At 33.1% G+C, this 13,219-nt stretch overlaps 1 protein-coding gene across 1 annotated transcript; it reads right to left on the bottom strand.

Annotated features, from left to right (window-relative positions):
• Positions 1-10,893: 10,893 nt before the first annotated feature.
• LOC132008708 (regulating synaptic membrane exocytosis protein 1-like) lies at positions 10,894-12,637 on the bottom strand (the record flags this gene model as incomplete). Its single annotated transcript, XM_059387290.1, has 3 exons — positions 10,894-11,069; positions 12,149-12,331; positions 12,570-12,637. Coding segments are annotated over 3 exons (372 nt in total), but the record flags the coding sequence as incomplete, so codon positions are not given.
• Between the last annotated feature and the right edge of the window lie 582 nt (positions 12,638-13,219).

The following is a 13,219-nucleotide window of genomic DNA, read 5'->3' as shown; positions in this document are numbered from 1 at the left end:
AATGCTTAAATTATAATTATCTTTAACTATATGTAACTATAATATCTTAAAATATTTTTAAGCAGATCACAAATGACTGTAAGTCGAAGTAATTTTCCAGAAAAAGTTACATTCTCTTTGCAGGTGATAAAATTAATTAATTAATTATTAATTAATTCGTTAACTTACAAAGTCTTCATGAATAGAGAGACTAATGCCTCTGCTTCCTTGCTGCTTAGTAGCACTATGAGAGCTCAGTAATAATGGAGTCCCACCTTTGTTCCAATGTATGTGTCAGAAGAGCAATGATAAATGGCCACATATTTGGAATTCATCAGGTAGAATAAAATACATAAATGAAAGACCTATGATGCCTCAGTTTAAAAAAATATCTCTGAAGCACTTATAAAGTCACTGATAGTGGGAACTCAAACCTAAGAACCAATATCATATGAAACATGGACACTTTATATAAAGTAGTAAAAAATGAAAAAATTTAGCTTACTGACTTTGTAATGATTATAAACTATACACAGCGTGAATAGAAAGATGGGTTGTTATCTAAAAATTCAAAGATGAAATACTAGTTTTTACTAACAGTGTTTTAGGCTTTAGAGCAAAACAAACTGTTAAGATATATAAACATTCTCCATACATCTAAAGCAATGTGGCAAAACGGAAAGACCCCAGGAAGGGGAATGACGAGAAACAGATTATAATCTTGAACTGATTACCATTCACCAGTTCATCAGTGCAGCCTTGATCAATTCCTGACACATCTCTTCATTAGGGAGTTTTTATTTGTAAAGCGATAAGATGGCTCGGTGTAACTTTCAGTTGTTGTAGTTCATGATTTTGTATTATTTCAATAGGGTATTAGTACTCTGCCCCCATTTTCAAAAAACAGAAAACTATAATATCTTTCTCTTTTGCTCTATTACCTAATTTCCAGCACTTTAAAATTTGTCAACTTGCTGAAACTATAGATGTTAAGGAGGAAAATATCACCAGTGCATTTTATGTTATTATTTATGATTTTGTTTTTTTCCAATTAAAAAATGTATTCCTTGCATGTTCATCCTATTTTTGGTGGCATGCAAGTGTAGTAAGCAACTCTGATGTAATATTTACATGCTCTCTTCCTTCCACACACATATATAGTGTATCTACATGAAGATAAATGTGTACAGTGTTTTTGACTACACATAAATGCCCAAATTCTGGGTCATTTTCCCGGAATAAAATGCATTTCAATTTGCAAGGGCAGAAATGTGTCAAACTGTTTTCCTTTTGCTCTTGTATGATTCTCTCAGACATTAAGGATTGTGCTATCATAGTATAAACAATACAAATAACAGATAACATCTATCCAGCATGAGAAGCAGTAAACACAAGTAAATAACAAATTAAATGAAAACACCACATTTCCTTTATAAAGTTTTAAGGAAAATAACTTGTGTTTTGGTACAGATCATTGAAATGGAATATCAACATAGGCGGGATAGGTCATTTGTACATACAGTCACTCAAATCTCACTGCAGCCAAAGCCACAAGGCCATCTCTTGTTTTAGCATGCTGATTTTCACTGAACTGTCAAAAACAAACTCAGGATTACCAACCCCAGACATCACTTTCAGTGTCAAAACTGCCGAGTGCCAGAGTAACACTAAAATACTAGTAAGATACTTGATAGATAAGAACGTTAGCTTACTGAATGAAAGCATCTGTCATTTTACCTTGCCCTGGGGTAGCTTTTAAAATGTATTTCTATTCTGAAAGGGAGCACTGTTTTCCTTATGAGACGCTTCTGAGAATACAGTCATTTTGAAGAGCATCCCATGTAAGTAAGACTTCTCTGGGGGAATGACAAAATCGTTCCTTGAGGGGTCATGTTGTTTATTCCAGGTAGGTGACCTCCAATATGTTTATCCATCCTCATTCCAATTACACTGATGGCAACAGTATCTATCTTGAAAGGTTTGATGTAGCATAACTGCTAAATTCAATATCAATTTTTTGGCCGTCTCTTTCCTTTTTCCTGTAAAAAGTGTTTACCAATTTTAAAATTTGTTCAAAAATACAATACTTAAGGGAACTATATGCTACTAAAGGAAAAAAAGTCGAAGAGCTTATGCATGGCTAGACATCAGTCTGACTTTTATTATTTCCTCTACACTTTCTCCACAAATCCCAGGAAGAAAGGATGTTCTCCCTCAACAAGGCATATCTTGTAAGTTGAGCCTTGGATGATATATGTGTTAAACACTTTAAAGTTTGTAAAGTCTATATACTATTATAAATAACCACATGTGAATCAGCAGAATGGGAAAACAGGGTTAAAAGCACGAGTTCTGAACTGTTTTATATGAGCTGCTTCACATGCTATGTCTCTAAAGTTTAAAGAGAAGGCTAGGATGACAACTATATTTATGGATTTGTGGCAAAAAAAAAAGAGAAATGGATAAATTAGACACTTTTACTGATGGAGCTCTAAATATTTATGAACAGTTATTCATAAATATTCATAGTGTTCAAGAAAAGCAAAGCCCTAGAAGACAAAGAAGCTTAAACCTTCGAAATCACAACATAATGTAACAACAAGAAATTAATCACCTGGCCTAATATGCACCTACTAAATATGCAGCTAATAAAAGGATATTAAATAAAACTGAAATCCTTTCCTACTTAGTGACAGTTAAAATAGTGCTGCTTCTGAAGAATAGACAAATTAGCTTACTTGTTTTAGCAAAGATTTAAGTTACATGATTTCTTCTTATAATGTGTTTCACAACCATAGTATATTGTTAAAGTAAACGTATAAGTATCATCTATATAATAATTTAGGTAACAGGAAATTATTAAAATCATGTTTTTCAATTTTTTATATGAATTGCACCTAATTAAGGTTAATGCTTAACAGTTCTATAAAAAATGATATTTTGCAAAACTTAGTATTCCAACTGTTTTTGTAAACGTTTAAGGAAAGTACAAGTAATTGACTTGAGCATTTTTTATAGAAACCTTATACTTTAAAATACACTCATCTAGATACAATTCTTACATAGCCCCTATCATCTGGTTGCAATCATTATTATAGATTTTATTGTGAAACAGGAAAACAAAAAAGCAACAAATGCCACTTACTCTTTGTTCCTGTTTAAATCATTCGATAACTTGAACTCAAATTGTTTTTCATTCTCCATGTGTGCAAGTTACACCGTTTTTATAATAAAGACAATTCATATTTGTATAAAAGAGAATGTGATGTATTTTGCTAGGATTCAAAATTGCTTCCAAAACCCCAAAATTCAATGCACTTAAGAAATAGTATCCAAAGGCATATAAATTAGAAATTTATTATGATAGTAACATTTTTTTCTCACCTTGAATTCATTTAATTTCTGGTTCTGTTTTGATCTTCTTATATCATTATTGCGATGCCCCCAAACTACATTCATGGGCTCTTTAAAACTGTCCAAGAAATGTAGCAGAGAGGGAAAGATTGGCTTACTTTTAGAATGAATAATTTAAAATATGCCTATAAAGCAATTTTTGAAGTCTAAAATGTTATGGTCTCTCGGCTTTCAACATAAAAGAGGGAAAAGATAAATAACGTAGTATGAACATTTATAGTTCCTCAGTTAACTTTTCAACCCCAAGAATGTGTTATCATTATTCATACACTGCTTTTATTTTCTCAAATTACATAGTAATTTGAGGGACAAGCCAGGTATTAAAAGTATTAGAAAAATTAGCTGAGTGGCAAAAAACCAGGTCCACGGGGGGAGGTGGGACCCATCAGTGAGCCCCTCTGAGGTGTTGTAGGGGAGATGAGGCAGAGCAACCTGCAGGACTGGAGAGAACATGGGCTGCAGACTCAAAATCTGGTTCTACTGTGGAGGCAGCTCTGTGACTGTTGGCAGTCCGCTCAACCCCCTGCCTCTCTAGGAAACAAGTAATAATCCCTTCCTTACAACTGCACGTGTGGTTACCGTAATCAGGTGGTACTGAAAGCACAGCAGGTGCTCGGTAAGGGCTGTCTGAATGTAGAGCAGAGAACAGGTCTCTGGAGTAAGGCTCAAGTGTAATTCCTTGTTCTACCACTTACCAGATAGATGATTGATGAAGGGTCAAGTTTTTAATCTTCTCAAAGCCTTAGCTTTCTCAGTTGAAAATTTACGATATTAGTAGTTACCTCTCAGGTTGTTTTAAGAATGTGATATAATATATAGCTCTCTTAAGTCAAGTGTGACATAGAGTAAGTGCTCAATAAATTCTATCTAACATAAAAATGTTAGTAGTATTTAGTATCTTTGTTCATGTGCTTTACGAACATTGTATGCTGGAAAATTATATACTGGTTCCCTATAGTTAGGGTGACCAACCATCCCACTTTACCTGTAATTGTCCAAGTTCTAGCACTAAAAATCTTGCATCTGAACCTGATGCAAACCTCTCAGTCCTCCACAAACCGGGACCATTAGTCGTCCTACAAGTGTGTTGGCAATCCATTAAAAACAAGCTCTCACGTATCATGCTTAGCGAAAATAGTCAAGCAGAGAAAGACAACTATCATATGATCTCCCTGATATGAGGAAGTGGTGATGCAACATGGGGGCTTAAGTGGGTAGGAGAAGAATAAATGAAACAAGATGGGATTGGGAGGGAGACAAACCATAAGTGACTCTTAATCTCACAAAACAAACTGAGGGTTGCTGGGGGGAGGGGGTTTGGGAGAAGGGGGTGGGATTATGGACATTGGGGAGGGTATGTGCTTTTTGAGTGCTGTGAAGTGTGTAAACCTTGTGATTCACAGACCTGTACCCCTGGGGATAAAAATATATGTATATAAAAAATAAAAAATTTAAATTAAAAAAAAAAAACAAGCTCTCACAAGGAGCCCTTTAGCTTATACTGTTGGCTGAGCATAGCTTGTTCCAGTCTTCCTCTAGCAGAGAGGACTCAAAAGGACTTAGTTCTCCAGTACAATCCATCAGAGAAAAGATCAGCTCATAGAAGCAGTGTTTCTATGCAAAATAAAACTGTTTCTTTCTTTTGGGGTATGTGAACCTAGAATTTGACTTGAAAATAAATTTCTTGAATTTGCTTCTATCCTTTCTGGGCTTCTCAAACTTTTTGTGACTGAGCAATAGTGTCAATTCCAGGAGAGCTGCAGCATCCTCTGCTGCCCTCTGCCTGGCTTGCGTGCATTTCTGGGATGTGCCTCTTTGGCTGTTTTCAGTCCCATGGTCCATTCTGTGAAGCACATCTGTGTCCTTTGCACAAAGAAGACTTGGCAGAGTGATGACACATCTTAACCAGAACACAATGACCTTGCAGAAATGTAATAATTGGTCATGCTCTGCAGTGAGGCTGTAAATGTATTCTTCATAGAGACTTCATGTTGGATAACTTATGAATTTTGTTTTGTTTTGATTAGCTTATTATAGCTTTGGGTTAGTAATAAAATATATGGGAGATCTCTCTACATGAGGAATTATTACATTTTTCTTTCTTTTGGCTAAATTAATTAGGTCATGACCTGTTTATAATATAACATTTTGATGTTTTTATTACACTAAAATTTATCATGCAAATCCAACTAAGTGCTTCTGAATCTAAGCACAAATGCATTGGCTGTATTTGAATCACTGGATCTAAAGTTGTGTTTCTGATACCTGAATTACAAATGCAGGATGGCCAGCAATCAGTGCAAAATCTAAGGACCAAGACATCTTGATCTTGCTGAATAACATTTTATTTTTTATTAATATCTACTGATTGGTTAGGGCGTCAGACACTTTGCCAGAATATGCATTTGCCAGAATATAAATTTATTTTTATAAATTCAAATTCAATAAATAATTGAATATGCCTCCCATTTCCATTCTGTGATACTGAGATATATAACATATACCTTAATACACTAGAAATTAGGGATAATATATTTGGGATTTGCGCCTATTAAAATAGGATATACTATAGTAGAAAGAGGTAAAAAAGTGAGATACCTGGGCTTCGTCTACCATTCATCAGCGGTGTATATAATAAGTATGTTTTATTAATCTCTCTGAATCTGAATTTTATCATTCATAAAAAAAGGGATGATGTTACTCACAGGACGAATTTTTAGGATTACTATATCCAACAAATAAATTCAATCATTAGTCCACAAATACTTAGTAAATGTACATTTATATGCTATACAGCATTATTTAATTTTTAATTATTATTAATAATATTATTTCATTAAGCTAAAAACTCATGTTCAAATATTTAGCTATCAGGCCAACAGTAATACTGAATAGAAAATGATAATGGGCAGCACTTGAAAGCAGGACAAGATATGCATCTACTTGAAACTCAAGTCCAAAGACCAAAAACCAACTGTGATCCAAAAGATAATAAGGCCGGAGGTCACCACCGTGCCCAGCATAGCAGGCTGAGTGGTTCTCCTCCTCTGTCTCTCAGGAAGACAAAACTGGTGGTTGTTATAATGATATTGAGGCCAAAGAAATGACATTTAGGCTGTTGCTTTCCAGATGCATGACTGCAATGGGGGGCCAAACATTATGTAATGTTGCTGCTATCAAAAGAGAAAATCCAGAGATTTTCTCTTCCTTTGCAGCAGATACTACCCTGAATAGAAAATCAGAATCGAGGAGGAATGTAAACAAACAAACAAAAACATACAAGAAATATGTTATTTTTCAAAAGGAATTGTCATTGTAGATCAATTTTGAAACAAAAGCACTCTTAATTTTAATATTTTCCTCTTCGATGTGAATAGTACAAAATGCTTAACACCAAATGCCCTACAAAATCATTGCAGGGAGAAAATTACCTTTATAGCAAATAATTTTGCTCATTATTTAATAAATTATATAACATATTATAAAAGAAAAGGAATAATATTAAATGGTTAAAAAGTTACATTAATATTTACCTTTTGTGGAAGAGTTATATTTTTCTTGTTCTTCTATGAATTAAATGCACATAATGATGGAAACAAAAGAAAGAAATCAGCAAATTTATAGTTAGACACGGAAATGTGAATAAGCACAATGGCATGAATAATAGAAATGTACAACATATAATGTGACATGATAAATCGCAATGACAAACCATAAGGAAGTCTCAAATATGATACTAAAATTAATCAAAGAATGAATACAACAATTTAAAGATTTAAAATAAAAACAGAAACACTGAGAAATTAATGTTTGGCATTGAAAAATACATTGTGTGGCATTTTTTCTTGCCTTTTAAGAACTGCAAAATATTTCAGCACCGGTTTTTCCTAAAACATCCTGATTTTAATCCATTATGACTTTTTATTGCTAGTGTATTAAAAAGCATTCTTAATACTCATAACAAACATTTTTATCATTTCAAAAATGACAGAATTTCAGGTAATTTGAAATTTCACATAATTCATGAAAAACGGAATTCCAGTTTTTACTAGGTAGTAGGCATTTTCTTTTCATTGTGAAAATATTCAGTAACATTTTCCACAAGGAATAAGATTATCCTAATTTAAGTAGTCTTTTCTTCCTTCTCCAATTAATTATATTAAAATATCTCAAAGTGAAATTGTTCTTTGGAGAATGTAATTCTTAGAAATTTCATAAAGCTTTATATCTACCTCCTTATTTGTATACTATTTATTGAAAAATAATGGCCTACCTAGATATTTCTAAAGGGGAGTATCATCACAGTTTTAAGTCACAGATAAAATAACAGAACACATAAAATATAGCTGACACACCAAGTGTTAGTTTTCAAGTAATTTTTAAATACTTCTTTAAAAGATATCCAGTTGAGCACAAAAAAAAAAATCACTTGTTTGGTTTCACAAAACCATACAACATTTTTATGCAAACAGTTATGTTGTTTTCAGCTTCACTCTCCATAAGGGCTATGTTGGAATACAACTTTGGAATATAATCAGAGAAATTTCTTAGAAATCTTTGCTCAATTGTCACAAACCGTTAGTTACCTAAATTGTAAGCCTACTATTTTGGCTACTTTATCTCAAAGTCTGTCTTGTAATCACTCCTCTTCTTTTCTTGTAAGTATACTTGAATGTAATCAGATTCCATGTAGCAAACAGGCTAGGATTCCTAATTTTTAAAAGAAACTTTAAACAACTTTTTCAAAAATTAAGTAAAAATGTCTTTTCAAAGGATGTGTTTGCCTTTAAAAGACCATATATCGCTTCTATGGTACAAAGACAGAGTAGTAAAACTGAATTACAGAAAACAAAACAAAACAAAACACACACCCAGTCAAATAATCTAATCATCCTGGCACAAATCCTAAAAACAATCAAGTAGGTCAATGTATCCAGAAAGTGTATGAATAACATTATTTTACAAGTACATCATGAAGTTGCATCACGATCCAGGAATCTAAACCATTTGAAATATTTGCTCTTACCAACAACTACTTATCATCAACTCAGTTATTTTTTTCAAAAATAAATAAATAAATAAATAAATAAATAAATAAAACTAACTTTTGTTAAAAATTTTTAAAAATAGCAACAAAAAAGACGACTGGAAAGAAGGAAGCAGAGGCTTAATTGCAAATGAACTGCATTCAGCATTAACTTCATAGAAGATTGAACTGTTTAAAAAATACTATCAAAAGAAAAAAAATCCATAATTTTATAGCCCTACCAAAAACAATGAAATTGTTCATAAATTTAACGTGCTAAATTCTGGCTAATTTATGAATGAAATGAAAAGTTTACTTTTAAAAACATATTTTAGGACACACGAAGATGTCATGTCTGTTCAGTTTGAAACAGATCCATTATATGATGACGGCAGATGCTATTACATTTTCCCAAAGTCCCAGAGCACATAATAAAATCAAAAGTAAACCAGATCTGTTTTAATTATGGAAGAACACTTAGAAATAATAATACATGTTTGTTCTCATATTTTAAAAAGGTTTTATGTACATGACCCTTGAGACCACAAGTTTCAGGAAACTCAAGTAACAAAAAGTGTTGACTAGTGTATTTATATTAAATTTCAAAATAACTCCATCAATTTCATGTTCAGTCATTCCTTTCTTCCCACATCAATTCAATCCTTACAAATTGATGATTTCTCTGAAAGACAACTGTGAATAGGAATATCATAAACAGTAATGTTGATATTAACAATAGAACATAGCCTTTTAAAAAAACCCAAATCCAGCATACAATCCAACTGATTTCATGTAAGCAATTCTTATTTCTATGGAAATAACATAACTACAGTCTCACTATAGAAGAGTTATATGGAGTACCCTTACATGCTTTTGAACCTATAGAGTGTTTTAACAATTGGAGGAAATGCAAAGAATTTTAGGAACCCGTGACTTTTTGGATATTGATCTTTAGCAAAATATGGCCACTGAATCTGTAGCAAAATTCCAGAATTTATGGTTCGTTTAGTTGTGCAACAGGAGTTCACGAATGGATAATTGAAATAAACACCAAATTTTATTTAAAGCAGTTTCATCTGGGCTATTGTTAGAGTCTTAAAAACGTTAATTATGAGTTATCTTCTCAAAATGTTCCCAGAAGAGAAAAGAAAGTTTGGAAACACGCGAATTGAGAATTCCAATGAATTAACTGCTACCTTAGAAAAGAAAGTCAGAGTTTCACATGGCATCATAGATTCCTTATTAATTAAATGAATACTCTTATAACAACCCTGAATATTGAAGCATGACATATTAATGAGACGTATAATTTTTTAAAATAATACACATCCAGACTTTACCATAATAGCATTCCTCTATTAGTAAGTTGGTATTTCTTAAAGTCTACACTAGTTTTTCTAAAACCAAGTATTCTGTTTATATTCTCTGTCATCTCAGTCTTTGAAATAATGTATTTATCTTAGATTATTTCTTGTGATACATTTCTGTGATACACTCAGTAAGTTAAACTTACTCAATTAAGTAAGTAAAACACGCATGCAGCTCCCTCAATATAGAATTAAATAGAAGTGTCACATCAGCAACAACCAACACTGCTGAAAAAAATATTCAAAATGTTAACCTTTTAGTTGTTTTATGGGGATGAAGATTTTGAACACATGTTTTAAACAGAAGTCTGCTGTATTTATAATCCCAAATTAAAAATTATTTCAGTACATTACTAAATGGTAATGTACTGATAATACTTGTGTGATAACATATACTGATAAATCTTTTCACCTACTAAGAAATGGGATAGACCTTGGGTCACATGAGGAAAAAAAAACCAGTAACTATTTTAACCCAGTATTGAAATAATCTGGCCCAGATAGTTTAGGGAACCTAATTTCCATTATCAAAACTCTCCTCTCTCTCTGTCTCTGTCTCTCTCACACTCTCTCTCTTTTTCTCTTTCATTCTCTCTCTTTTTAGGAAAATAAACACAACATGTATGTGCTTAAATAAGAGAACCTGTAAGTAAGGATGAACTGTTAAAAAGGATAAAACACCAAATTGCTAAAATGTGTGCTCTAAGTTATTCTTTCTTCATAAAACTTGTATAAAAAACCAGGTTATTGCAAGTAAGTTAAAATAAAAAAAACACCGGTAAAGACTTCAATATGATCAAATGCTTGTTTAAAAACATTTTAAAAATGAGCCTAAATAAACCTTTTTCTAGCCCATAAAATGCCATATCTTACTGAGAGTTTAAAAACTGTACTTTCTTTTTTTTTTTCCCCTTTGAAAAAAGGTATTTCTAGGGCTCAATTCATTCTCCCAATCGATAATCTAAAATTCATTCATTCACTCACTCAGCAAAAAACAGAGTATATGCCATGAACCACTGAAGCTTGGTTCTGGGAATAGAATTCTAAGACACAAAATCCTAGGATTCAGTAAACTACATAAATTAAAGTAGTATTCATTTAATAAAAGGTGTCTAAAAAGAGGTGATTCTCAAATCCAAGGTTTTTGGACAATGATCTCTCTTTATTGGATACCTTGTTCTATACTGCCGCTTCTCACTGGCACCTGTGGGAGCTGTCGTCCCCTCCGGTTGCTGAAGGGTGTGTCTGCAGGAGGATGGGTTGGACTTGCTTGTCTGTGCATTCTGTGGGCAAAAAACAAAGGGGGAATGAAATGGTGAAACTCCAAGAGGGCCTGACAAATACCTCTCCCCCCTTCCTGTTACTATTAAAACAGACATAAACCTCCTAACTCAGCCTTTGGAAACAAAATTAAATGCTTTTGATGATATGTATAAAAGAAATACTATTAAAAGGGGCTAAAAGAGACAGGGTAACGTCTGTCACACATTTTTTGCATAACAAATTCCTGAATTGAGTAAAATGAGACTTACTTCTTTGAATTAACTTACATATGAAGTTGTGGCTTTCCATTAAGTTATCCATGTTTGGTAGTGCTGAACCAATGTATCTACTAACAGCCTCTGAATCCTAACAATGTAGATAAATTAGTTTAAAAAGGCTGTTGTCTAAATTGCTACTATTAAGTCAATTATCATAAGTAAAATCATTTATAAGTGATTAGAATAATTCTAGCTGTAGACTTTTATAAAAGTTACCATTCACTTGTTGTTTATTTTTAAATTGGAAAAAATTGACAGTACTTAAACAAATAACCTTGGCTATAAAACATACTGGTGCAAGGATCAAAACTACAAATATAAATTTGAGAAGCGTGCAGATACATTACTACTGCACAGGAATAAGCTGACCTCCATCTGCTGGCATTCAATTTTTTAAACTGAAAAACTTTTAAACACTAAGATTTAACTGAACACGTACAAAAGATTTTTGTAAAGAAATTTCTCTTAGACTTTTGAAAGCAAATACACACTTAATTTTCCAGGCAACTGCTCATAAAGAATTTTACATCATTAAAATAGATATAGATATATATGAATATGCCACAAACAGATGGAAGGACATAAAACAGCCAAATTTAATTTTCAATGAGAGCTAATTGGCAGGAACTATAGACTATTATCAGCACAGTGAAGATAGATGCAAGTAATAGAGGATGTGGGAGAGGTTGAAGTGCCACAAAGAAAGGATTAAAAATTAAGGTGTCATAATGAGTGAAAGCATCAAGTGCTCAGGAAAGTACAACACCACACCAACACCCGGAGGCAGAACATGAATGCTGGGCTGGACACTGAATAGCGACCTTGTCAGAAGTGGAGAAGGTGGCGCCGACCCTCCGGGGGCAAGGTGGTGGGTAGAACACAGTGTTCTGACACTAGAGTGCTCACTCGACCTTGAGCGAGCGGGATGTTTTCCCCTAAGGACTGGCTGATCAGTCGCTCTTAGGGCTGCGTATCCCCTTCTAGAAAGGCATGGTGGGAGAACCCTAAAACATTAGGGCCAAAAAAGATCTTCAGTCAGCAGGTTCACATTAAGTTTGATACCAACACATTTGTCCAAGGAGAAAACCTGGTTACTCTTACAAGGCAGCAACTTTAAAAACCAGAAGAAACCCACCATCATGCAATCACTGAAATGGAATTCAAAGGAAACTGACAAGTTATTGCAAATACATGCCATGTGGTTTTTAGAGGACTAATCCAGATTCCTCCAATGTAACAAACCTCTTGTTAAGTTGTACAAGGGAAGAGACTTCTGTCTCTTGGTTTTTACTGAGCTGCATCTCTAGTGCCTAGAATACAGCCACACAGAGAGCAAGAACTCAATACAGATACCTTGAGTGAATGAATAAATATGATTAGAATAACGAATACAGTGATACTTCAAGCACTTGCCTTCAAGAAGAAATAATGCACTGTAGGACTCTGTGTATACTTTTACAATGCTCATAATTTTAATCTGCAATAGGAAGTTTATTCCAAGTAGGCTGCAAAAGGAAGATGTCTTCGAGGTTAATTTAAGCAGACCAACAAATTAAAATGATGCAATAAGATGGAATATGTTTCCTTATTGAACTGACTAAATACAAATGGCTGATGTATGGATAATAACATATCTTCTAAGATTAAAAAAAGTCTGAAAAGATATTTGTCCATATATTAACAGTACCTTAATATAGGGTTCAAAATTTTTATGAAGCCAATTTATGAACTAAGGATTAAGAATTAAAAACTGATAAGTATCTTGTTTAAAACAGATACATGTTTTTGCCTTTTAAAAAAATCATTTCCAGTATGTATTTTAAATAAGATGGATGTTTAAAATACCCAATATGGATTATTTTTTACAGTGGTAGAAGCAAAGGGATAATACC

Source organism: Mustela nigripes, unplaced genomic scaffold (genome assembly GCF_022355385.1).
Source record: "Mustela nigripes isolate SB6536 unplaced genomic scaffold, MUSNIG.SB6536 HiC_scaffold_740, whole genome shotgun sequence".
Classification (NCBI taxonomy): domain Eukaryota; kingdom Metazoa; phylum Chordata; class Mammalia; order Carnivora; family Mustelidae; genus Mustela; species Mustela nigripes.
The sequence above is the reverse complement of the archived record's forward strand: the minus strand, read 5'-3'. Positions and strand labels throughout refer to the sequence as shown.